The 26,700-nt window shown below is 47.6% G+C and overlaps 1 protein-coding gene across 3 annotated transcripts in view; it reads right to left on the bottom strand.

Moving 5' to 3' along the window:
• The window catches only part of COL5A1 (collagen type V alpha 1 chain), a 160,401-nt gene that overhangs the window by 3,469 nt on the left and 130,232 nt on the right, over positions 1-26,700 (bottom strand). Inside the window, exons 38-65 of one of the 3 annotated variants that reach the window (XM_055720341.1) lie at positions 24,317-24,370; positions 22,692-22,799; positions 22,413-22,502; positions 22,267-22,320; positions 21,523-21,630; positions 19,657-19,764; positions 18,981-19,034; positions 18,308-18,361; positions 17,991-18,098; positions 17,842-17,895; positions 17,647-17,754; positions 17,457-17,510; positions 16,965-17,072; positions 15,845-15,898; positions 15,426-15,479; positions 14,914-14,967; positions 14,427-14,480; positions 13,560-13,667; positions 13,062-13,115; positions 12,905-12,958; positions 12,087-12,194; positions 11,545-11,598; positions 10,818-10,853; positions 9,957-10,010; positions 9,302-9,560; positions 8,772-8,884; positions 6,456-6,647; positions 2,372-2,605 (exon numbers count right to left, since the gene is read on the bottom strand). In XM_055720341.1, coding sequence (XP_055576316.1) covers positions 2,372-2,605; positions 6,456-6,647; positions 8,772-8,884; positions 9,302-9,560; positions 9,957-10,010; positions 10,818-10,853; positions 11,545-11,598; positions 12,087-12,194; positions 12,905-12,958; positions 13,062-13,115; positions 13,560-13,667; positions 14,427-14,480; positions 14,914-14,967; positions 15,426-15,479; positions 15,845-15,898; positions 16,965-17,072; positions 17,457-17,510; positions 17,647-17,754; positions 17,842-17,895; positions 17,991-18,098; positions 18,308-18,361; positions 18,981-19,034; positions 19,657-19,764; positions 21,523-21,630; positions 22,267-22,320; positions 22,413-22,502; positions 22,692-22,799; positions 24,317-24,370 — 2,544 coding nt within the window. The remainder of the gene's footprint in view (positions 1-2,371; positions 2,606-6,455; positions 6,648-8,771; positions 8,885-9,301; positions 9,561-9,956; positions 10,011-10,817; positions 10,854-11,544; positions 11,599-12,086; positions 12,195-12,904; positions 12,959-13,061; positions 13,116-13,559; positions 13,668-14,426; positions 14,481-14,913; positions 14,968-15,425; positions 15,480-15,844; positions 15,899-16,964; positions 17,073-17,456; positions 17,511-17,646; positions 17,755-17,841; positions 17,896-17,990; positions 18,099-18,307; positions 18,362-18,980; positions 19,035-19,656; positions 19,765-21,522; positions 21,631-22,266; positions 22,321-22,412; positions 22,503-22,691; positions 22,800-24,316; positions 24,371-26,700) is intronic. The other 2 variants (XM_055720342.1, XM_055720343.1) reach the window with 2 other exon arrangements.

Genomic DNA, 26,700 nt, shown 5'->3' with positions numbered 1-26,700 from the left:
TGTTGAGCAAATGTGAGCGATTTAATTTGAATATATTAGTTTGACTATTATCCGAGCACTACCGAAAAGATCACATTTAAAGTTTGATGGAATTCACAAGGTGATGTTGTCTTTTTATCGTGCCTGGTAGCCATACAGTTATTTCTGAAATATAAATAATTATTAGAGAGGAGCAGAAGTGCACCCGAGGGCATACAAAGCTGCACAAACAAGTGAATTTATGGAGCAGCTTTTGGCTCTACCTTACCCTCTGATTTGTGTGTCTCAGAAGAATAGGCTATATCACAGCTACTGAGAAAGGGCTGTAAGATCAGGAAAAACACATTCAACTAATAGCTTGAACATTAGCCCTGGAGATCATAGCTTGAACATTAGCCTGGCGCCGGCTGCAGCAGCCTCTGTCACGGCCGGAGCGCGGGTCCTACCAGGACCTCTGCAGCAAAGCCACGGTGGGCAGCACAACCACTTTTCACATGGTAGGGCTCGATCTTGAATATCCTGCCTCTAGGTCAAGGAAGGATGATCTACCAGGGTACCAGAGATGGTACAGGAGATGCAGAGCCTCTTTCTGCAAGGCTGCAATAAGCTCCCTGGGCATATTTTACCTACTTGTTAAAGCCTACAGGAACACGTCTTGCAAAAAGGAGGGATGTGGCACGCTGGTTTGGAAGTGATGCCCAAAGCTCTGAGCCAGGAGACGACACCTCTGTGCCCCACCATCGCACCAGGGCTTGATCAGCCTCTCCTGGTGTCCCCAGCACTTTAGATCTTGCTGTAGTTATTTGCAGCGCTGCAATTGGCTGTGCTAACAGCTGCCTGTGAGAAGCAACCAAGCAAATAAACCCCAAGGACCTCCAGTCCTCTTTCCATGCAAATATCCTGCATTAGGAAGGGGAGCACAGGGCACCTGATCACTTAAACCAAAAGGCTTTTCAGTGAGCACATCTGCCTTAAAATGTGCAACGTGGGATCCTGCAGCATCCCTGAGACTTGAGAAGGGAAAGGGAGGGGAGGGCACTTTTTACCAAGGACACGTTGCATTAGCAGGAGATATGAAGTGCTTGAGGATAAACTTCCCCACATGGCTTCTGAGTGTTTCCAGAAGCGGGATGGATGCCCTTTCCCTCTCTTTGAGGTGTTAAAAGAAGTGATTCTAATCCGGTTTTCCTCATTGCTCCTACAGTAGAAAACGTGCGTGTGCCAGAACAGAACCACTTTCACCTCAAATTATGCAGAGGGTTTTTTCTGTCAAACACCTCCATCTTTCCGTCCCGTGGGCTTCAAGCGCTGCAGTTGCAGAGGGTGAGAATTATGCGTGCTTTTGCACCAGCAAGCTGGGTCTCAAAATAAATGCAAGCGGCACCTGCTTTGCCAGATTTTTAGCTCCTGAAGACAGATATTTTCAGAGCTTAATCCCCAATCAGGCAGCCGACAGAGCAGGCAGAAACAGAGGGAGGATGCTGGGCCCCTTTGGGAACCCTGACGGCTGCTCGTGGGCAAAGTGAAGAGCACCGCGGGGAACAGAGGGCTGCAGCTAACGCCTGCTTCTGCACTCTGGGCAAAAGTCATGGGGGTCAGAGCTAGAGAAAAAGGTGCTAAAATTTGCATTTGAAATGTGAGCAGGGATGTGAACCTGTCTCCTGCATTCCATAGCATCACCTCATCTGCTGTACAGTCAGACCTTGCTTTGGTTTGTCTTTCGCAAGGGCACAGGTGGCTCCCGTGAGGGGCAGGGGCTTGCGAGCACAGAGCAAACCAAAGTACTGTGCCCGGGCTCCTCTGGTGGGCTTGGGGGATGCTGGGCTGGACCTAGGTGCACCCCCATGACCAGCACAGCCCAGTGCCCTACCGGGGCTGCACGCAGCCGTGAGCTGCTAAAAAACCCCAACCAACCCAATGCCAAACCCTTAGTGCTTGGCCTCCCAGATTTCCTGAGAGCAGTTAAAGAAATTATTGCCAGAGCTTGCAAAACTCACACACAATTGGGTGCTGTCATTGCTCACCTCTCTCCGTGTGAGTAAAGGGAGTAAGAGCAAAAGCAAGGGGGGACATTTAAAAGCAACTGGTGGTCTTAGGCAGGTCCCTTCCTTTATGCACAGCCAGCAATAAAGCAAATTGATCTGATACCCAGAGGTGCTGCCGCTCCCCCTGACCTTGAGCAGCATCGTGTATTCTCAGCATTAGAGAAGAGCAAGCCTGATGTCTCCCATGCTGGGGACAGCCCTCCAGGCAACTCCATCAACAGGTGCAGGGAACCTGGAGGCAGTTTGCTGGGAGCCAGATGGCATGGGACAACCAGGAGAGGGGGGCAGACACCTCCAGCAGCAACCCCTTTTGCAGGGACTGGCTGAGACCAGCTCTGCCCACGTACCGCGCAGCCGTCGAGGGCAGCTCGGATGTAAGGGTTGTTGTCGTAGGACATCTCCTCATCGTTGGAGCCCAGGAAGCGGATGGCCTTGTCGTAGCTGTTGGTGGTGGCGTCGTGCCAGGCTACAGACTGGTAGCAGTTGTAAGTGATGTTCTGGTGGGCTGAAGCGCTCAAGAGCCGGAGGAAAGTCATCTGCACCACTCCGATGGGGTTCCCATCCGAATCCACGTAGGAGAGCTATGAGAAGCAGAGAAGGAGAAACACTGGGCAGTGAGGGGCAATGCAGCGTGTCTGGGGGGGCTCTGAGGACCACCAGTCTCACCCATCTTTATTACGCTGTGCATGGGGCTGGGGCTCACCACCCCACCGGGGGGCAGACACTGCTGCTGCCACACTATGGGCACGGGGCTGCTCTGGTGCTCCTGCGGCCAGGGCAGGGCTACCAAGGGGCAATTACTTCTCTTCACTGGATGTGATCTGAGTGTGAGCTAAAAAACCTAAGGGTAATGGCAGGGCAGGAGGAAAAAGGAAGGGAGATTTCAGCCCTGATTGCAAAAGGGTGCAAATTTGGGGATATTTGTCTCAAGTTTAAGCCAGTATTAAGTGTACTACTTCAGCTTTAGAAGAGGAAGAAAAGCAGATTTTTTTAAGGGTTTGGGGCTTTATTTGTCTGTCCTTTTTGACATGATTTTCTGACTGCTGTGGGTGTTTTGTTCTGCACACGCTGGGGTACTTCCCATTCATTTTTCCTGGACACCAACACACCATTTTTTTAGCAATCTTTGCACTTAATCTGCAGCAATTCTGTTCCTGCTGATAAGGACTCTGTGCTACCCTGGTCAGCCAGGCTATGCTCAGCTAAAGGGAAAATGTATTTGTTGCCCTTAGGGCATGTCATCAAACACAGAGCTGCACTTGCATGTTGGGATTTGCTCCATTCTGCTTCTCAGGCTTCTTTTTCTCCCTTGTAGAAGAGTGTCTAGAAATGTATTTCTGCAAAACACAATTTATTGAAACCCAATGCCAGTGCCTAGGGGATTCAGGACTTTCTGGGACTTTCTCTCATACCCCACCAAAGAAGCAAATGCACAGAGGCACAGCTAGTTTGCATGTATAAACTGACTGTACTTGAGGTGGCATCTCCTGCCATGGCCAAGCTACCAGAGCTTCTGTTCGTTACTGTCCTCTACAGACAGCGGGTTTCTTTAGAAATAACCAGGAGAACCAGGCACGCAAACAGCGTAGTGTTCTTCAAGGTACATCAAGTTGCGGTGCAAGCTGCAAACAGTAGAAGAGATTCATAACCAGGCAATAAAATAACGAATAAAAAGATAATAAAAATAAATAAATATACCAACCGGTTGTCAGGATACTGTTGCACTGTCCTCCTGAGAGTTAAATATGACTGACCATGAGAGAGCCACGCATGCCAGAAGGAGAGCTACCAGAAAACCACCAGGACGTGGAAGGAAGGGGATGCAAAATGCTGACTACTTGGCACACACCCAAGGACACGTGGCACTACTGATCTGCAGGACCTACCTCTCTTTATTTGTTCTTATTTCAAATCGGTGCTGGGTTTGGGAGCCTGACTGCTAGATTAAGGGGTCTAGGCTGCTGTTCTGCCTCTGCAGACAGCATAAAGCCCTGCCCCAGCTTTGCAACTGGAGCCGCTGGGAACCGGTTGTGCGCATAAGGCTTGCTCGTGGGAACACGGTTTTTGCAAAAATCACTCCTTTCCTGTTTTCTCTGTGATAATTTCCCTGTGGCAGATGCCATATGGCTATGAAGGATAACAGGACAGGATGGGTGGCAGGCCTTGTTAGAGCTACTGGGAATTGTAACACACACAGAGGGAAAGCAGGGTCCAGAAGAAAACATCTGCAAACCTTTTATCCCTCTAAATGCAGTTTGGCTGCATCATGAGAAACGGTAAGGAATCAGCTCCAAGTACTCTATGTTATTGATTAATGATGGTGCAGAAGCATCATAACAAGACCGTTACTTTGTATTTCATATTTATGATATCCTTCTTGCTTTAGATAGCCACGGAAGAAAGGCAAGCATCTTCACAGCTGTGCACCTCCTGCAAGCAACTGAGATTCACACAGAGCCCCCACATCAGCAGCCTGCACTCTCTGCAGTGCCGAGCAGCCAGGTGGGAATCTTCCCCTTGGCTTCAGGGTTCCCTGTGGGCTCAGCCCCCAAAAAGACTGTGCTTGGGCTGTGTGGAAAGACACCAGGGACCTTCTCCATGGAGTAACAGGAGCAACGCCGTACCCAGAGGGGAACTCAAACTCATTCATCCTGCCCATCTACACACAGATTTCAACTGATCTTACATCCAGGCAAATGTCTCCCTAATTTACCAGCCTCATGGTTCCAAGCACTGACTGGGGCAAAATGAGAGGTACTTTAAAAAAAAACCAAAACCCAAAAAAACAACAAAATTTACTTTCATGGTTTTATGGCTTGTGTTTTTAGCAGTTTTTTGAGTTTGTTTAGGCAGGTCTTCTACGTGCTGGTGGCTTTTTTCCAAACAGAAAACGCAGGACAGGTAAAGGTGGCAAGAAAATGGCAACAGAGAAAGATGCAACAAAGGGCTCCAAGAGGCACTGAAATTCCTATTTTAGGAGATGGGCCCTAAGCTCTAGGTTGGCAATTCAGCTTCTAACGTAGCTGATAAACAGACTGCGAGGGGAAAAAAAAAATAAAAGCAGAGAAGATGGAGAAATGGAGGTACTCATAACATTAACTGATGAAGTGCTCTGTAATTAAGCTATGAGTAGTTGCCCTCCAAGGAGCTATGAGGCTGAAGCCTTGGCTTTGCGGCCTTATTTGATAATGCAGAAAAGCTGCAGAAGCCATATCCTTCTTGTGGGCAGAATCAGAGCAGAATGTGTTTAGTGGCGACAAAATGAGGCTTAGGAAAACAACGCCGCAATTTTCTTTGTTGTTTGCCTTTTAAGGTGGAAGTTTGGGGCACCGCAAGAAACCTCTGCCTTGGGGAAAGGATGCCTGCAGGAGGCAGCTCAGCGTGGGACGTCAGAGCACCTCCTGCTTGTGGGGACAAGTCAGTTTTATCTGCCGAGTATTCCTTTCTTCTCTAATTCTCCTGATTTGACTGAGCGTGTTGCCTGCATCCTGCTAATCCTACAAGAATTGATACACACGCGGGAGATCTCTGTTGCTTAAGGAAACCTGGCTCGCACTCATCAGTTGCTGCTCTGACATCCCTGACCAGGGCTTAGGCTCCATGGCAGCGATCTATCCACAACATGAATGCCCTGTTACAAGACAAAATATCAGAGTTTTCTCTCTGTTTTATGTGTTACTGTCTTGCTTGACTGCTGACATCAAACGTTGTTTGACTGTACGACAGTTGTCCTTCCTTGAAAAAAACAAACCTTAACTGTAACTAACTCAAATTCCTGCCCACCAGGCTTGGCAAAGGCCCAAGGTTTGAGATCTTCCTTTAAACCAACAACTTCTTGCCCCCCAAGCTCCGGGGGTGGTGGGGGAGCCCCTCTTGTGGCTCATCTCCAGTGTGGGAGCCAAAATCCATCCTTTGGGGGAAAAATGCCGCAGGTCAGCGATGTGCGGATTCACCAACTCAGCCTGAGTACCAACAAGGAGGGGCTGCCCAAGGCAGATGCAGGCTAAAGCATCACATTAGGGGTGTCTCAGCTGGTGGTATATGGGTACACTTCTGGGGACAGCAGCATGTGGACACCTTTTTTTTTGCCGTAATGGGGACTGCTCAGGAGACAGCAACAGCCCTCCTGGCAGGATGCAGCACTCCGGCAGCGCTCTACAAAGAAAGCCCTGCCACAGCTCCAGTTCTGCAGGGTCCCCAGCCCCTCCTAATGCAGGGGAAGCTCGTCACCCGCTCCTACGTCTTCAGTCAAAAAGAATGGGAAAAAGTGTCCCTAGCGGGTTTTGTTTCTTTTTCCGTATTCCACCTTAAATGTTTTTACTGCAACTTGCGATGGGTATTAGTCCAGCATGCAGAGTGCAACAGGTCTGGCCATACCAAAGCAGATGACGTGCTCTGATTCAGACTAGAGGGCCAAGGTTAGCCACTTACCAAAGACCCCCGCTTGTACTGACTATACCATGTGGAAGGCTGTTCTTTGGGCCAACGAGCCATTTTACTCTGTAAAATATGACAGGGGTTAAAGAAAACAGAAAGCACCAAGATGCATCTTACCAGTTTACCGCGCTTGAATTCACTGAACCAGGAGCCTGGGTTTTCCTTTGGCCAAGAAGTAATTCTAGCCTAGTTTGTGGATGGCAAGGAGGGAAGAGAGAAAGAAAGAAGAAAAAAAAAAAAAAAAAGAAAAAAAGTTACAATCAGTTCCACAAGCAAAGTCTGCATGTCTTACTGAAACTGTCCCATTTCCTCAAATACATTTTCTTAATCTTTATACACCAGGAACGAGAGCAGTTGGCAGAGCCCTAAGGTGCCAGCAGCCTCTTGAGCAGAACGAGGTGCTGCTGCCCCGGCTCCCCAGCACTGCCTTGGCACCAGCCTCCTTTTCCAGAGCCTGATTTCTGCCTCTTCGGCACTGGATGCAAAACCAGCAGTGCTGTCTATCGGCAGGAGAGATAAAAGGAAAGATAGAGAGGACAAAAGGAAATATCAATGGTAAAAGATGCGTTGATCTTCGTGGGAGGGCTGGGGTGGAAAAGCAATGCTGATAACAGAGAAGGCTGCTGTCACTCCAACGCCAAATCCAGACACTGTGGGACTGGGAAAGGCAAAGAACGTGATTATGGGGAAGCTTCTGCCTGCGCCCTGCGTTCGTGCAGCACCAAGGTAGAGCACATCCTCCACAGTCAGTGCTGGACCATCGCACACGATGGAGTTCCAACTAGCTGGAGCAAGGCAGGGGGTGACCTTGACAAGAAATGAGCTGTTGGAGCATCCTTTACGGCAGCCCCATGTAAGCAGCTGAATCGGTTTTTTTGAGTCAGAGCACAAGGAAGGAGCGTGGCTGCCGCTTGCTCCCTTACCCTCCCACGAGCTCCCTCACTTCTGCTGTAAATCTCTCCAACAACAGCCCAGCTATAAGCAGGTGTCTTGGGATTGTCCTTTCCAGTACACGAGCCATAAAGCAAGTTAGTGTGTTTCTGCTGGGTTAGGGATGGACTGAGAAGGGATACTACTTCTTAAACTGCTGTGGCTTGTAATAAAACAACACGGCCAATACTTAATGCCGGTGTGGTAGCTGTTTTCATTTCTCTACATGGAAAAAGAGCAGGCTGAAGCTTTTTCTTATTTACGACAATATTACAGAAGCGTAGCACAATTTGCATTTGAGGAGCATCGCAGCGGTCAGAAGAGCAGCTCCACAGTGGATGAGATGGGGCCAAAGAGCCACTTGCAGAATCATCATGGCAGGAGTCTGAGCAGCTGTAAGATCACGGGCAGACTCTGCTTTTATAGCTGTCACCATTTGGAGGAGAGCCATGGCAAGTTAATGCAAAGGAGAAGAAATCCATCTCCTATTTAAACAACCCGAACAGAAACTCCAGGAAGATTTACGTCGCATGTTATTTGCCCTGCACTGGCACATATTTCTGGCAGATGAAATTCAGCAAGCAAAGGGCTCTCCCTGAACAGCATTGCCTGCACCCTAACCCAGCTGAAGCACAACTGTGTCACTGGGAGAGCTCCCCCCGGCTCCTTTGCAAGTTTCTGCTTGGCCAGTGCAAGAGCTGCGCCCCAGGCGTCGGGGAGAGCAGCTCTGGAAAGCAGAGTGCGTGGGCGCAGGACAAAAATTATGAGTATGGTTGAGCTAAGAACATCATTACACAAATAACTTAATCAACCTTGTGCATCGGAACCAGGAAGAACACTGAGACTAGTTGCAATCATTTAAGATCATTTACCCACAAGAAACACCAGGAAAAATGACAGGAGAGAAACATTTATCTGCTGCGCCTGAAGACATGGTAAGGGTAGAAGAATCAGCGGTGCTGACGCATGCAGACGGCGGAGCAGCAGCCCGGCTGCAGGAGGGGAGGCAAGGAATGAGTTAAACAAAGCTCATGGGTGCCACAGTTCCTGTGCCAACACAGACTTCTCTGCCTTAGTAAAGCAAAGTAAAAAAAATAATTTATGTTTTAGTTTATTATGCCTGGGAAATCATCAAAGGCTTGTCCCAAATCACAGTTTAAATCTGACTTACTCAAAGAAATTCTCTTTGTAAACATATTCCTTATTATTTTAGAAGCCAACATTGCGTAACAAAGTAGTTCTGGATCTTTAATCCTTACTTGCTACTGTTCAATTCTCCTGAAATTGACTGTATATGAATATTCATATTAGGAAACAAGCTCTTAGCACCATAATATAGGAGAGAGGAAAAAAAAAAAAAAAAAAGTTTTGTGGACTTACTCCTTCAGATTTCTTATCAGGGAAGATGCAAGTCTCTCCACCAGCTGTGAAATTACAGTAAACTTTGAAAGAGTCCCTGGAACATCCTTGGTTAGGATCAACCCAGTATTCACCTGGATGCACAAGAGGATAAAAGAATCAGCACTGTGAAGGAAGAATGATGAGCACTTCAGCAACCATCTTACTGGGGGGGGTTTCATTCCTGTCATAGGCTACTATTTACGTGTATTTTTTGGAAAAGTGGTTATGTTCTGATTCCACATAATACTGTGGCACCTTACAAGAATTTTTTTTTTCATCATCACATATCCCCATTCTTAGAATATGGTATTTCAGTTGGAAGGGACCTACGACAGTCATCTAGTCCAAGTCTCCTCTATGTGTTCCTTCTTTGTCAGCCACATTCCTCATGGGGCACCAGGGCCAGGGACCCCTTAAATCACTTCTCTTCCTGCACTCGCTTGTATTCACTGCACGGAGCTGGGAAACCCACAGTTTTTTCCCTGCCCCCCCTCTGTCCCGGGACACACCATCTGGGAAATCAGGGTGACAGAGCTGCAGATCCTTGCAGGTACGCGCTGGGTTATGTTGAGTGCCCAAGGGATGCTTCATTTGCTCAATTTCCAGTTTCAAGGAATTCAGTGAGCCAAAAATTTCCTCCATGCCATCTGCATAGTCCATGTAGTTGTCAGCGTTTCCGTCGTCCACCAGCTGGCTGGCATCAATGTTTCGCCTGGTCCTCTTGGAAGACTGGATGGGCAGTGGCTGGATGACTTCTCCAGGAGGACCCTGATTTGTGGGGAGAGAAGATACGGCTTCTCATTGCATTGGCAGTGGGGAGGAGACAGAAGAGATGACCAAAGCAGCCACCAGTGCTGAGAAGCAGCATCAGAAGATACACGCTAGCCATGTAAAACACCCATGATGGTACTGATAAAAACGCTGGCCACCAGGCTTGAACACCGCATCCATCTTCTCTTGTCACCTTCCTAGTACTAACTTCTCCCTTCACATTCTGCTTTTTCCCCAGCATCTCCAAGTGATGCCAGTCCACTGCTAGGACTCCTGATATCCTGATTCTTTGTCCAAAAATCTGCTTCTTAACATTACACCACCATTAAATCTGAGCCTCATTTCACTGTACTTCACTGTACACACGAACTTCATGTAATGGGTTCTACTTACAGGAGGCCCTGGGGGACCAGGAAGACCCGATTCACCCTTTGGACCTGTTGGACCCTGGGTGGAAAAACAAGGGAAAAACATGTGAGTTACTCAAGAAAAAGCACTTGTCACTTATATCACATCTCAAACATTACTTCTTTTAATAGTCACTTGTGGCAAAAACTTTCTTCCTGTCCTTTCAGGCGCACAAGAGGAGTCTCCTCACAGCCCCCCAAGAAAATGCTGGGCTTTTTTTGTTGTTGTTGTTTTTGTTATTTTCAATGCTTAGGTAAAAGAAAAGATCAGTCAAATACTTGGGGTTAAACAGCCAAATTTTGCATAGGCTCCTCCAGAAAAGGAAATATCTTCTAATATGTGAAAATGTTAACCCTCAAACCAATTCAAGGGTTTTAGAAATCAAATAAAATCTTAAAATTAATAAAACATTGAATTCTGCATGGGAACAAGACATTAGGAAGTTGCCTGAGAGGAATTTTTAGCTGCCTGCATAGAAGATCTGTTACATGAAGCTTGCTTCAGCGTCGTATTTCTCACAGAGTTCTTCGCTTTTCAGCTTGCCACCTCCCGCTTCACAGTCTATTTTTAATACCCTCCACCTTCCAGCAGTAGGTTTCCTTCTAAAGGACTAAGCACTGCATTCCTCCTCCTGATCTCTACTGCACTGATGTTCAACGAAGTCCAGTGTGTGCAGCAGAAACCTTTCCCAATTACCATTTCTGGGCTTAGAGAGCCCGGACAGGCTGCATTTGCTACAGTCATCTGGCTAATTGCCTTAATGCCACTGATATGCAGGAGTCGCAGCAGGTTATGCACTTAATAAAAGCCTCCTCAGCCTCTTTGTTTAACCATGTCTATACTCACTGATGATCCTTTAGCACCTTTGGGACCAGGTGGACCCTGTATAGAGAAAAATACAGAAAGGAGTCAGTACATTTCCTAGCAGAGAAGTCATCAGTCTTTCCTTAGAGAGAGACAGAGTGGTGTTATACAAGGCTTTTTTTTTTTTTTTAATTCACTTCCCTTCTGTTTCCATTTTTCACATCCACTTGAGTTTGGTGGTGCTTTTATTTGCCTACATACAAAAAGCATTTGTGTCAGACCAATCTGTGTCAGCACTTGGCATTCCTGCTCGGATAGGGACTAGAAAAAGCTGTTGTGTGGTTACCGCAACCTGGGGCTAGCAAATGCTGGTCACCCAAGGGTGCAGGCTGCAGCCTTTGGGCATCAAATGGGGAAAAAAAAAAAAAAAAAAAGATGCAAATAGCAAAAAAAAGCAAGAAATCACCATGTGATTGTAGACAATCCAAAAGAAAGGGGGAAAGAAACAAGATGGGCTCATTCCCCTGCCTCCATCACACCACGGCACACGTGCCCATCTCTCAGCTCACACATCACACGTCACCCCCCCAGTGCCCCTGTAACTCAATCAAGTGGTTCTAATGGGCTCAGCTGGGCAATCCCATTCCCATCAGCATTCTCATACAAAGTCAGGCCAGAAGGACTGAGCTGGGTATATCTGGGAGCACCATGAATGACTCCAGGACTGTGTAACTCCCTAGGAATTAAACAATAATTATTTGTCACATACCGGTAATCCTGGTGGCCCTGGAGGTCCAATTGGTCCAGAAGGACCTGTGATACCCTGAAAAATAAAAGCAGAACAACATGGATTTGCATGCAGCGATGCTGGCATATAACTATACAACTAACACCTGCTCACAGATGACCACGTGGTTTTGCAGGACTCCATTCAAACCCGAAGCTTTAGCTGGTTTTTATGCATGTGCATGATGCAGACAAGAGCATGACCAGGGAATCTCATATCTTGTTTAGGCACACAGCTTGAAAAATCAGCCCTCTAGATGCATACTTATTGTTACCATTTCTCCAAGTCTATTCAACTCTTTTCATATGACCCTTGAGAATCTGCTTGCTACTAAAATGGGTCATTTTGGAGCATCTCTACATTTCACATGTACAATAAACCCCATTAATAGAGAAAATAGAAAATATTCCTCAAAAATGAGCCTCTTGCTAAGGTTGACCATCTCTGCTATGCCCTACCTCCTCAAGGGCAGCAAACCCCACAGCTCAAAAGCACATTCCATGAAGGTCTTATGGAATATTTACCTGTTCTCCTTTGGGTCCTGCTGAGCCCTGGGGGCCTGGGAGACCTCTGTCACCTTTTTCTCCTTGCTCTCCCGGTGGTCCAATAAGACCAATTAAACCTGGATGACCCTAGGGGAAAGCAGCAGATGTTAATTATGATCTCTCGCCGGAGGTAACTGAATGCCAAAGCGACCCAGCAAAGATATTTCTAGATAAAAACCCAAATATCTAAGCAAGGTGATAGGAGTTGGTAGCTGCCCCTGACACCTGGAAGTGGCAGAGCAGGAAAAGCACCAGATTTTTGCAACAGAAAATGCTACAAATGCAGAAAGGGAACTGCTGCACTAGAGCACCTGCTCGTTTTGTGTGCTACCATATATTACATAAATTTCTACAACACTGAGAATCATGCCCTAAAGCAAGCCAGGTGTCTGCAGCTCCCTAAGCCCTCTGCTAACGTGCCCGTGTCCAGGCAGCCTTGACAACTGGAGCTGCCATGGACTGCAAGGGCCAACATAGAGGAATGCAGCAATTTGGCTCCTCCACGTCACCTAATCATCACCACTGCTGGTGATACGGGCATGGGAAACCCAGACTGGGATCCAGACAGGCAGTGGCACATGCTTACCCACAGCACAACCTGTTTTATTTCTTAGGGCACACTCACGACTCTCCATTGCTCCTCTAAAGATATGTCCAATGCTTCCAGAACATAAGGGTGCGCACAGGGGGCTGGTGGCACTCCTCAGCCTTGTCCTGCCAGCTGCAGGACCCCTCTACAATGACCTTTTTTCCCCCACACCCAGGTCATACAGCAAGATGGTGTGTGCTGTTCTTACCTTCTCCCCTTTAGGACCAGAGTCTCCTTTAAGACCAGGCAAACCTGCTGGGCCCTTTGGGAGATAGCAGGGGGGAAAGAAAAAAGGAGAGAATGAACTAATGTAAAATGCATTCACTCGTTTCAAAACCTCATGGAATTTGATGGTCTGGACATACCATTGGGCCTGGAGGACCATCTGGGCCAGGGGATCCTGGGAGACCTTGTTCACCCTGTAAAACAGTGCAATTCCCTCAAAACAATTATTCACGATAGCACTTCTCCCACTGGGATTATTCACTCATCCTCATCTGGTCCCTGTGCCAGGTAACATTTGCCCTGGCTTCTCACAGATGGTAAAGGCAAGAGGATTTGTGTTCCTTTCATGCTCAAATCTCCACTGGAAAAGGGACTTTTGGAAGTCATGGAAACTCTCACCCATGGAGAGTGGGAGCTCTTGGGAGCAGACCCAAGATTCAAATAAAACACGCTGGGAGATGATATTCACTATGGTACTGTTTCCACTAAATATGTTTTATCTGCTGTCAGGCATTTAAGCATAGAGAGACCATTACACTGGGAGAAAGGCATCTTCCAAGGCAGACTTTACGGTAAAGCACCAGGAACAACCCTGCCCAGAAACTTTCTCAGACTTTGCTCAGTTTGGGAATACTTACAACTGGACCAGGAATCCCTCGAAGGCCATCAGGGCCAGGCTTCCCTGGAGCACCTTGGGGACCAATTGGGCCAGTCTTCCCAGGAGGTCCTTCCAAACCAGCTTCACCCTAGATGCAAGAGGCAGCACGGTTTAATTTGCATTGGGGCATCGAATGATCTTCTCAAATACGCTGTGGTTGCTGCTAGGATGTCACAGAGTGAATGCAGGTCATGATTAATGCAGAATCCCAGAGGCAAAGTACGCAGAACTTTCTGTTCGTTGATTTTCCTACCACTCCCTACCCCTTATGCACTGAGGACAAGCCTCCAAACTCGTTCGCTTTCCACCCTTGCCTATTTCTGCTGATTTCCAGCAGGAACAGCCCTTTGGCTGTGAGCTCTCTGGAGCAGAAAGCTGTCCTGGGCTCAGTCCTGGGAGATGAGCTAGCAGAGGACATCCTTCGCCATCAGCTTTCCTGCAGCTGCCACAACAACTGGATCTATAACTTGCAATCCCACCCTACGTGTCCCCACCACCCCTACCAGAACAGTCACGGTCCAGTAACACTGTGTTTGCCTTGGGAAAGGATGTAGGGCTGTGCACACCATATTATTTACAACACATTAAATTACCAAATATGGCACTTTGTCATTTCAAAACATGAAAAACATTCCCATGACCTTATCGAGCCCTAATTGTCTCCTCCGAGTTTGTTAAAAGATGAAACATAAGCTTAGACCTGAGGCCGATGGACCCAAATTCAGCCTAATTTTTTGTTATACACAGCAAAATCAAATCCCTGTCATTTAAACACCAGCGTTGTCAGAGGGTTATCTTTTAGGGATACAAAGGACACAACAGAAGTGAAATCCCGTTCAGCTCTTACCTTGGCTCCTTTCTCTCCTTGTCTTCCTTCAGGACCGGCTGGACCAGGAGGGCCCTAGAGAAAGCACAAAATAGATGCAAAACAATTAGATTGCACTGATCTGCAACGGTCTATTGGAATTAGCAAAATGATGCTACAGCCCCAGGGAAGGAGACAAAATGGAGACAAATATCTCTGAAAAGCTTTTTAAATTAGCTTCTTGCTAAATGAATCCCTGAGCTCTGCCAGCAAGGCAGGAAGAGCAGGAGCACCTCACATTTGTGTTTTCTTTTGGGTGTTAAGATCTCAGAAAAATCCATGGGATTCGGTGACAACTTTCCCATCAATTTCCAATTATGTGCTGTTGATGGCACATAAATGATTTTTTGAAATTATTATCTATTTTACATGCTACTGCCTTACATTTACCGTAGATCTAGAAATAACATTAGTTTCAAAAAGTCAATGCAAATACATTTGGAAAAATGCTCCTAAACAATCAGCTTACCCTTTTTCCTGGGGGTCCGGAGGGGCCTGGCTCTCCCGTGGGACCAGGGGAACCCTAGATGGAGAGGGGAGGAGAACAAGCCATAACTGCACCACGAGACATGGGAAGGAGGAGCAAACATGTAAAACTCGAGTCGAGATCTAAAGTTTATGCTAAGCCAAGGCGTGGGCTGCTAGTACAACTCCCGACACCTCCTCGGGGCTGCAGGTGGTATCTTGTTTTATCCCTTCCCACCACGAAGTACCATAAGGCATGGCAAAGTTAAGATGAAAGACTTAGATTTTGTTTTTCCTTAAGTTCATTTTTGCTTTCAGGATGTATTGCTAAGCAGCCTGGATGGATGGCAGCAGGCAGGCTGACACAGACAGGAGGGACAGGTATCAGGGGACCAGTGAAGCAGAAGCTGGTGGGAATTAGATGCTGTACATCATTCTGTGTTAAAAGCCTTTGGACCTGCACACAGAAGCTGTGGGAACTGGTGGGGAACAGATCTCATCTATCCAGTTACTTACAGTCTGTCCAGGTTCACCATCATCACCTTTGTCACCAGGGGGACCATCTTGACCCTAGAAAGGAAGAAGAAAGAAACAAGCAGGTGTATTTAGGGTATGAATAGGGTTGAGCAGACTGTTAGCAGCAGCAGATGTGCTTCAGCTGGTCTTCATGTCACCAAGTACTGTCCCTTCCCATCCCCTGCTGAGAACATGGGCAACAGCAAAGGTCCTGTGCCAAATCCTGTGGGTAGCAGCAGCCACATAGCTGCTGTCCCAGAGCTTGTAGCATGGTCAGATAATCTTATGGTAGGACTGCCTACTCTTCCCAAAGTAAAGTAAATGCCTGAGGAGCTGCTGGTGAATGAACAGTGCACAGCTGATTTTCCAGTAAACCAACAGGAGGAACCGAATGGCCCTTCCGTGAGACAAACACTTACAGCTGGACCAGGTTCTCCAGGAGGACCAGGGTCACCAGGGAAACCAACTGGACCCTGCAAAGAGAGAAAGAGGATATCCCCAAGTCAGAGAGACTGCAGAGCACTACTGCCTGCTACCCTAGCGACAACACAGGGAGTCACCCTACCGAGCAAAACCTCAGTTCCCTACCCTCAAACACAACCCCAGACCGCATCCCATCTTTGCATCTTCAGTAATTCCATTCAGTCACTGCCACCAGCTCAGCTCTGCATCCAGACTACACAAAGCTCCGAAGGCAACACTAGGAGCTTCATTTAGTTTTTCTTAAACATATTGGACAAGTGACAGCGAAACCCCCACAGCTTTGGGGAATGCGCAGATTAGAAGACTTTGCTTTTGCTTACTACATGATGTGCAACATTTTTTCACAGGAAGATCCTCTCAAAGCATTTAATGACTAAAACATTTCACTATTCTTCTCCATACAATGTCTATTGTGTACTTCAAATGATTTTGAGACCAGCTTTCAGATAACAAACTTCAACCAATAACGCGATATCCAAAAAACCCATCTGTTAAGAGATGACTAACTCCCCTGCCTCCTCTGCTGTTTCATGCCATCTTTGCTTATCGCATAATAAATTTCTTCAGCCAGCAAGCATCAAAGAAGCCGGCAAGATAAATACTGTACCATTGTCATCTGGTATAAATCAGTATAGCTCTACTGGCTTCAATAGAGCTACAGCAATTAGCATCAGCGGGGATCTGATCCTAGAGGTACAACTCCCAAATTCACATAAATCTCCCCTAGACTATTTTGGAAGCTTCGCTCTGGTGCAGAGGACCTTGGCAATACGTAAACTCAAAGACGAAGTAAACCTGTGGAAGGCCCTCTCCATAGGGGTGAGTTTTCTGCTAGCCTGCAAAAAAAGACTAAGAATTCAAGTTTTTCTAGAAGATATGGTATGGCTGGGTCTTTCCTTCATTACCATCCTAAAGAAGGGGACTAATATCACATATTAGTGGAGCGATGGTAAACCATTTCAAATTTCCACAAAAACGTCTGGAAAACATATCTTCATGCAGAAGTCCCTGCTGGGCAGACAAGGAAGCACTGCTTGGGCAGGAGGGGGTACTTACAGGGCTGCCTTTGGGACCGTCATCACCTGGTGGACCTTTGGGGCCGGGTGGACCAGCAGCACCAGAGGGACCTGCTTCACCCTTTTCACCTCTTTCACCTTTAGGACCCTGTAAAGCAAAAAAGGTGTTTCTATTATTCAGGAAAACAATTTACGGCTCTCTAATTATCCTTTAATCAGTTCTGAGGAAGAAGCTCTATTTGTATCTCCAAACACGAGGATATGATTTAGCAGTCCCTTCCCACAAAGATTAAATGGTGTTCATGGTGTTCAGTCGTGGGTAGCCCGTATTCGGTGACTAAACGTTACACCAAAAATAACAAGTAACATGGCACTGTGTTGCCCAGCACCCAAACCAAGGACGTGGCTGGTTCAATCCTGCAGCCCCATCCACATCCATGTCTCTGGCACCCCTTCAAGCAGCTCCCCAAGGGACAGCGCTGAAGATAAGCTCTCCTTCATCAGAACAAGAGCCACTCTGTAGCATACTTACCGGGAGGCCAACCTCGCCGGGAAGACCAGGCTCACCAGATTCACCAGGTTCACCCTGCAGAGGGCAAAAAGGGATGAGCACGCTCATATTTCTGCAGGGTGCGAAGTTTGCTGCTGATGTAGCGAAGCCCCTGCATGAGTGTTGTAGCAAATTCCTGAGGGCTTCGATCAGGTTTGCCTGGATGTTTTACCTTCTCTCCTACTGCACCAGGATTTCCTATTCCCCCGGAAGGACCCTGTGGACCATCTGCTCCTGGTGGTCCAGATGGACCTCTGGGTCCAGGTGGGCCTGGTGGGCCCTGAGGAGAAGGGAAGACAAATTTAAGACATGTTTCTTGGAGCAACGTCTATGTCAGTGATGAAAAAAAAGTATGAAAGCATCTCACCATTTGCCCAACGTCACCTGTTTCTCCCTTCTCACCAGGTGGCCCAGGCAAGCCCTGTGGAGGTGGAGGGAATGAGTTTTAGCTGTGAACATCTCAGGTGGAGCCCCAGTTCTCGTTACCCTAAGCCCTCCCTCGATGCTGCAGATTACCTGCAAGCCCACCGGGCCAGGGGGACCGGGGAAACCTCGGGGTCCTTCATCACCTTTCTGACCAAAGAGGCCTTGCTGTCCTCTGGGACCTGGCTCTCCATCGGCACCCTACGAGGCAAAAGTCTAACACAGCTTAGCAAGGACACAAGGTAGATGCAAAGCCGCGGCCCCACCGCCTCCTGCTGCAAACAGCAGCAATGCCCTGACGATGTGTTGGGCATCATCAGCAGTGCCAGACAGAAACCGCCAACCCTTGCAGAACTTCCCAGATTTTACGGTAAGAAAGGGCATTTCTGCTAACAGGGAACAATACTCACAGCTGGGCCAGGCTGGCCGATGGGACCCTGCGGGCCAGTAGGACCTGGTGGACCCTGTCATGAAACACAAGTGCAATGTCAGTGTTAGTAGCACAGAGTAAAAAAAAAACAAACCTCACCTGGAAAAGGCAACACCCTTCAACACAGCCCCCATTAAACATGCACTAACTCCCCAAACACAGACGGAGGACAGGGTCAAGTCTTCTGGACACACCACCAATCCTCAGCCCTGGTGCCAGTAGCAAAGCAGATACATCTAAACATATTTTTGCTCCAGCAAAGCAGTATCACACCACTCCTCTCTAGATGCTGATGTGTAATTTATCTTCCTCAGGCTCTGAGCAGCACATAAAGGGTGCTTCGGGGTGCTGCAAGCAAGAGAAAAGGAACTACAGCCAAACCCAGCTTCAACGGCAAGGGCTTCTAATGTTTCACAGGTATTTACACAGTACATGAGGGACATGGAAACTTCTCAGTGTCTTGCTGGGAGCCGGAGGCTCACACTTCAGGCACTCACTCTTTTTTTACATTGTGTAGGTACTTGGAGAAGAAAGCAGATGACAAAGCAATGACAGAAGTAAATTAAGATTATATTGTTTTCTGTTTCCAGCAAGTCTCACAAATAACCGTGCTCCTCCAGGGAAGCAGCTACGACGATGTCCACCCCACTCACCTGCTCTCCTTTGTCGCCCTTGCTGCCCTTCTGGCCAGGCTCCCCAATCTCACCCTGCCAGGTACAAAGAGCCACAGTTAGTTCACTTGGTGCCCACCTCCATATCTCAGCATTCAAGCAATAGTCCTGTGTATCTGCATCCCCATCACAAAGACGTCTATTCCCACAGAAATACCCAAGAAAGTTCTGGAAAAGGCCAGAGATTTGGCCACCCCAAGTGTAACCAAGCCCTTTTATATTCTCAAACCTTTCTTAGCTGCCATGTGATGCAAGAAACAGTATTTTGCAGACCTTGTTAGCAGCAATAAGCGATTCATCCCAGCTAACGTTTTCTAAGAATCCTTCAGTCCAGAGGGGCTTAATGAGAGAGTGGGGAAAGGTAATTAATTTGGAAAAGCCAGGCACCTGCGGGCAGGCCACCTGCTACAGGCTTTGGGGAGGCGAACTGTGTTTTCAGCAAGCAGTTTGGCTGGCAGAGCACATGCATCCCAGTTCTCCTGCTGCTCCCCAGACTGAATGCTGCTGACCTCGCGGGACTGCAAGCGCCAGAAAATATCCTGGTGTTAGGACCAGCTGCACATCCAACCCGACGTGGTGGAAGGCAGCATGGTGACAATGGGGCATGTTGCCCGGTTCCTTCCCAGAGAGACCCTGCACAGCAGGGAGCTGCTCTCACCTTGTCTCCATCCTCTCCGGGGGGGCCGACAGGACCTGCTGGACCCGGCAGTCCCACTGGTCCCTGGATGCCATCCCGGCCAGCCGGTCCCTGGGGACCCTTCTCGCCCTGGAAGCAGAACAAGCAGGCAGGTCACACCGAGCTCTCCTCCACCCTCCAACCAACCCCTTACATCCCATTAATGTTTTATTCAGCTGCTAATGACCACCCCTGACTATATGGGCACATATAGCAAAACAGGTTTCCAGCTGATACTTCACTGGGTTCTCTGTGCTCGCTATCTAAAACAAGATAAAGTTTCTGTCTTGAAAGATAAAGGAAAAAAAAAAAAAGACAGACAAGTATCTACAGTGAATACCCAGAGAACAGCTGCGATTTCATTGCTGTAGCAATATAATCAGATTTAATCTGAACCCTCTGCCATCTCTCTCTGGATGCCAAACAAGACCCCAACTAATTTTTATTCTCACAAGCCCGTTTTTAGTGATTCTGTTCCTGGCTGTCCCAGCACACTCACTGCCTGCTCCCTCCCTGGCTGATCCCCAACAAATGAACATTTCTCAGGAGGCACCGAGCTCACTCCTGAGCTTCTGGACAAAGGAAAACACCTAAAGTGAATAAAGCAATCTCTGCTGGCCTCCTGCTTAAAGATCCACTCATATTCCTCAGGCCTGGAGCCTTCAGTCAAATTTGTTTGTTTATAGGAACTGAACAGTGAATATTTTTCAGTTTCCTTGTACATAATTTAATTGCATCTGAATCCTGGGTGCTCTCTTCTGAATAATTAGATGCCACATAAATTGCCTATTCATCCATCCACTGGTACATCATATAGGTACTTGACAGGACAGACATTCATAAAGCTGATTCACTAGGAAATTTTTGCCTCTGGACTAGCTGCTGGAGTTTCTAATAAGCCAGCAAATGTGGAATACAGTGGCTGATAAAACACTTCTGATAACAACCATCAATCACCGTAAGTGTCCTCACGGAGTCTGAAATCACTAATGCCAACGTTTGCTCATTTTGCTGGTCTGAAGCTGAGCTTAAGATTGAGGCAGGCAACCCAAAAGTCCCTGCAAAAGCCTTTGGGCATGAATTAAGAGGCACAGCCTTCCTCCTTAGGTCTGTCATGGTGCTGCACTCTTCAGGGACAGGAATAGTCATCCTAGCCCACATTCTCCTGCCTGCACGTGATATTTCACACGCGTGCCTGAGGAGCGAAAGATGTGAGAGTTTGCGCGGGCTGGCTGGTGAAGGCTCAGGAGAGGGACCATATGGCAGGACTCAGCCACGCTCTGCTCGGGCTCCTGCTGAGCACAGCTCTTTCCATGGGCACCAGCGGGATGCCTGGGAACACTGATGCTGCGGCAGCACGCAGCATCCCAGGAAGCGGAGCTGAAACCTGCACAGCACCTTCCTGCGCTGCCCTTCAGCTGGGGCAGAGTGCGGGTAGGGATTTATTTGGGCTCAGTGGGAAGTGCTGCTACCATTGCATCCTTGTGAACAGTGATGGAGCTAGCTCACTTCTTTGCCCAGAGGCTTGTCCTTTGGCTGTTTGTCACCAGAAGGTCACACAGGTTGTCATTCCACCTCTTCAGTCCTCATCCCTTCTCATTGCCTGAAGACATTTCAGCCCCTGGGATCACATCCATTTTTGATAGCACGAGTGTCACAAACGGGGCAGATAAGCAGCTAATGTGCAGTGGCTTGATGTACCCATGATGAAAAAAATTGCTTTCTATTTTTTTTTTTTTTTATTTAAGTCTTATACACCTACCCCAGGGACTGTGTCTCCATGCTCAGCTCCCTACTGTACACATTTCTATTTGACACACAGCTGTTAATATTTATACTGGTACTTACTGGGGCTCCCTTTTCACCTGCGGGTCCCGGAGGTCCCTGGGGACCAGGTCGCCCTGGCAAGCCTATCGGGCCGGCTGATCCCGCGGGACCGCGCTCGCCAGGAGAGCCCTGTTCAGGGAAGAAGGAAGGAAGCGTTAACTGGAGTATTGAGCTTCATCTATACACAAAGAAAACCAGCAGTAGGATGCTGCAAATGCATCATCAGTGAGTAAGCACTTTCGATGGGGCGACTGCCACGTGATGATTTAGTACCACCAGCCTAAGGGGTCCTGCAGGTCTTTTTTGGGTTAAAATCCCTGGAAGGGCTGGGTTCTCCTCTGGATGGTGCAGGCAGCTCAGTTCCTGGGGGCACATTATCAGCTTGGAACAAGAGCACAACCTCCCTTCACAGCCAAGGCATCAGGGAGGTTGGATTCTGAGTGTTTTCTTCCAGGAGCGCTGCACTGAGAACAAATCTCAAGTGGGGACAACTTGCAGAGGGCAAGCAGGTGATTAAGAAGCAAAATCCTTGATGTCCTGAATCATTCCAGTTCCCTCAGCTTGTCACGTATGTTCACACAGCTGGCACCACAAAATGACTGAACTATTACATGCGTGTCTTGTGAAATAAAGCAATATCCAGCAAGTCGTTGGTTAGTGCAAAGGAAATAACGGGTAAAGGCCTGAGCTGTGACTAACCCTCTGGCTTGGCTTGCCAAGCTTGTAAAGGCATTAGGTGGTGCCTGTAAGGGCAAGGATACTCACTGCTGGACCTGGGGGGCCTGGGGGACCTTCGTTGCCTTTCAGCCCTGGAGCACCCTGGAGGGAGGAAAACAGAGTCATTTGGGGAGGTGGGTGCTGCACCGCCCAGGCATCCTTCCCTCTGGAAGGACCGAGCAGCCTCTACTCACAATGGGACCAGGGAGACCTCTCTCTCCGGGGAAGCCTCGCAAGCCGGGGGGACCGTCCTTTCCTGGGAGGCCGGCGGGACCAGGGTCCCCCTGCAACGAGAGTGACAAATAGCTGAGGATCTGCAGACTCCGTAGAGACTCAGCTCCTCTCTCCGGGCTCAAGTCATGAGACACTGTGAAGCATCATTTCGTTTCTGAATCATCCTTCTCCATCTCTGCGAGAGGGGCAGGCAGCCGGGCTTGCACAGAGGGTGAATTCAGGAGGCTGGTAGTTCCTACCTTGGTCCCTTCTTTTCCAGTGAGGCCAGGAAGACCTTGTTCACCTGGGGGACCTGGAGGGCCTGGATGTCCCCGCTCACCCATTGGCCCTGTCTCACCGGTCGGACCCTGAAGAAACAGAGATCAGGGAGGAGATGGTGGGTATCAGCAGAACAAGCACTGAAGGAAGAGGTACAGGCCATCAGTTTATAATCCTTTAGGTTGCAACTGCATGGAAGACGCTCCTTCCCTTAGTTGTCCCAGGCAGTGGCACCAGGAATCCCTGGAGAGATGCCTCCTTTGGCATCTAAAGGGACCTTGTTTTGGAAGCAGGCAACACTGCACTTGACATACTAGAGGCATTGGGAACCTCCGGAATGAAAGGGTTCACATAAATGAGACATGATGACTACACCTATTATGCTTTGGGTTTGGGTTTTGTTTTGCAGTGGTTTTTTCTTCAATTGAAAACTTCCTAGGTACTCTACAATCATGCTGATTTTCTTATATGGGGCATAAATAATGGATTAGGCTTTTACTACATGGCAATTACTGACTGCCTCTGTGCTGTACACGGGCACTAACGGTGACGAGTGGAGCATTAGCCCCAGTGCAGAAGGTTCCCAAGTGGCCCATTTTGGAGGAGGACAAAAGCCACATGCATGAGACTGTAACACCCCTGCACGGTGGTGTCCACTGGGACTGTGGTTGTAATTCATGTCACGCTGCAGGGTGCCACTTAATGTAAGCAGAACGATAACACTGCAATCGCTCAGCAACCACAGATCACGCTAACTACGCGCAGCAGAGCCAAATAAAATTGCCATAGAACCTAATTTGCACTTGAGAAGACAGACACAGCCAGGGAATTGCCCCTAATCAGGGAATTTACAAATCAGGGACTTTACACTATCATTAAAGAGGACACATTAATTACTTTCTAATTAAAGAGCAACCTCCCCAGTAGTTCAGGAAAGAAGACTCAACCCAAAGCCAGTCCTGTTCAGTCTAGGACTTCCTACAGAATTGATCAGTGAGCCTCGCATGCCTGTAGTTAAGGGGTACAAATTCTGGTTGCGCAGTCACTATTTCCAGATTTCACAGAGTTCTTTGTGACTAAAAGAAAAATAGCCCAACTCTGACAGAATCTGGCAGCACCTGATATTAAAGGAGGATGTATTCCTTCACAGCGGCATGTAAGAGCGCTCTGGCATCACGCTTACACTGCCCAGCCACTGTACAGCCCTTGGAGATCTTGTTTAATTCTCTGGCTGCTTCAGGTTTTTCAGTCAGGTTGTGTGTAGCTGGTCTCTCTCTCACCTTACACCAATTTTACACCAGGGTAGCTCTGTTCAGCTCACAGCAGCCACCTTATTTACAGCAGCCTTCGGGCACATTTTCTAAATAGCATCCTTACGCCCCAACAGGGTGGGCTGGGACCCACTGGGGTATTTCACACCTTGGCCAGGAATTTCAAAGCTATGAAGCTTGCTTCAGTGTGACTTCACCTTCCCTGGCAGAGTCTCTATGCTGTGTAACCTGCAGTCTTAGCAGCTCCAGCTGAACCATCAGAGCTGGGAGAGCCCACAGACCCAAACTGGGGAAGATGAGCTGCAGAGGGCTGCTGCAAGCCATTTGTTTCTTACCTGAGGGCCTACAACACCGGGGGGTCCTGGAGGGCCAGTCTTGCCTTGGAAACCCTGTAAGAGAAAGGTAAAAGAGAAAGAGATGACACTTGTGCCAAGGAGTACCCCAGCGAGGGTCACATACGCCACCCAACTGCTCCTCCTCTGGTGAAACTACTGACCGGGAAGGGATGGACACCCAAAGATAAAAGAAACAAGAAATCAAACAGAAAGTGGAAAATACGTCTTTGTACATTTATACAGGAGTGAAACAGAGGAAGAAGAAGGGATTCTGAAAGCTCAGCTCTGCTGTTTTCATGGAGCTTTTGTGGTTTGGCTGAGGGACTGGCCATATATATAAAAAAAATCTGCTATGCTCATAAAACCTATAGAGGAAATAACTATTAAAAAATCAGTGTGTTTCTTCATGCTGAGCGATTCTTCGAAGCCATTCCCTTCTGTTCTGGTCCTGGTTTAAGCTTAGCTCTGTTTCAGGCTGAGCTCCCAGGAGCTCGGAGGCTGGGTAACCGTCACCCACTTTTGGCACTGGCAGCGCCAACCCCCGCCGAAGCCTGAACCCCCCAGCCTGGGGGGCTGAGCGGAGCTTTATTTCCTCCCTCAACATCTGTTGAAAGAAATCACAAACTTGTTTCTCTCCAAATACTGACGAGTAGCGAAGTCTCCATGACAGCTACTCATAATGTCATTTTGAAGAGTGACAATAACAAACTATCACTGCTGCCATTGTTTAGCTCTCCTAAGCCACTCTTTAAAAAGCACATTAATTATCATTCTTACTATAGCATGCTGACAAGCTTGAGAAATGTCATTTAGGGCATACAGGCTATTTTCTCATTGCCACAAAGAGTATCAGATAAATCCCAAGCCAATGGTAATGTGTCATGCTAAAAAAACCTACTCAATGCTATTCTAGCTGTCTGCAGATCACAGAAAACATCCTGTCATTGATGGGGAAATAGCAAAACATCGTTGTGAAATGAATGTACAATTTAAACTCTTATCGCAGAAAAATATTTCAGCCATTTCTATGCATGACTTTTCCTGTTAATCCGAAGAAAGGGGTTTCCTTTTATCCTATTTGAGCCTTGGGCACAGGGTATTTAGAATTTTTCATGGGTTGTTTAGATCCAATCTTTGTAAATCTAATATGGCCAAATATTTCTGCATCCTTCAGCATGCCTATTTGCTGCTAAATGAAAAGCAAAGCCCAGGGAAGTTTCTGACACACAGATTTCATGTCTAGGTTTTCTTGCACGAAGGTACATAGTGCACTGACAAGGCTACTGCTGGGGAAATAGTATTTAATTTGGTTTTATGTTTCTTGCCTTGCTTTTTGGCACTGTGTAAGGGAAAGAGGGACAAAAAAGGGACTCCTGCTACCTGGGTCTGCACGTCTGCGTGCATCCCAAGAGGATGCAGGGGAAAGTGGTCTTCGCAAGCTTGTTCACAGCACAGATTAACAGAGTTTTTGCTTTCTGGAAGGATTGCCTGTGATAGGCAAGCTACTGCTGCAATGATTGAAGGAAGCTATTAGGGAGTACTTTCAGACCCAAAATAATTGAAAGCCTATTTCTTCATCCATATCCATGCAGCCCTGGAGTTTGAGGCTTTATTCCAGCCTCAAAAGTTGACAACAGCAGATGCAAGCAAAGTTTTTACTGCTGCTTCCAATTTGAATGTAGGTGTCCTGGATGTTACACATCACTCAGTCAAAGACGACTAAATGTCACAGTTAGGCTCTGGCAGGTGAAAACTCCTCTCTTCACCTTTAAGTTAATCCTGACCTAAGGACTGTGTGTTCAAAAATACCACAACCACTGCCTTACAGTCTTACGGAGTGTAAATAAATATCTGGTGTTGTGCCGAGCAGTATTTGCATTGCCTAGCTTAGCAAATGCCAGGCAAGTTAATTAAATTGTTGTGTGATAAGTTGAGGGGAAAAAATGCATAATGTGCAAAGCCTTTTTAATGCTCATTTGCTAGGAAAGGCAGTGGAGAAAAATGCAAAGCTGAGTAGAGGAAATCGGGTTTTCTTTTCCCCTGTAAAATAAACACAGAACAAAGAATCTACCTGCTAACATGCAGCATGCAGTGCTGGGGAGAGGGACATACTAACAACAGCAAATGAGCTGGATTGTAAACAGCTGAGGAAAAAGAATAAACATCCCCAAAAATGCCAAACAGAAGGATGCTAATTACTGCATGCAGAGGAATACATGGCAGAAGGGTCATTTTTGCTTAGGGTATCCTTCAAGCAAAATAGGTGCAGAAAACAGACCAGAGACGCACAACAGCCAGGGTATCATACCTTCCACATGCCTCATCGTTCTCCTTTGGTGAGAAACAATGATTACATCTGTGTAACAAAACCTTTTAAAATGGAC

The sequence above is a fragment of the Falco cherrug genome, chromosome 9 (genome assembly GCF_023634085.1).
Source record: "Falco cherrug isolate bFalChe1 chromosome 9, bFalChe1.pri, whole genome shotgun sequence".
Classification (NCBI taxonomy): domain Eukaryota; kingdom Metazoa; phylum Chordata; class Aves; order Falconiformes; family Falconidae; genus Falco; species Falco cherrug.
Note: the sequence above shows the minus strand (reverse complement) of the source record. Positions and strands in the feature narration are given on the sequence as shown.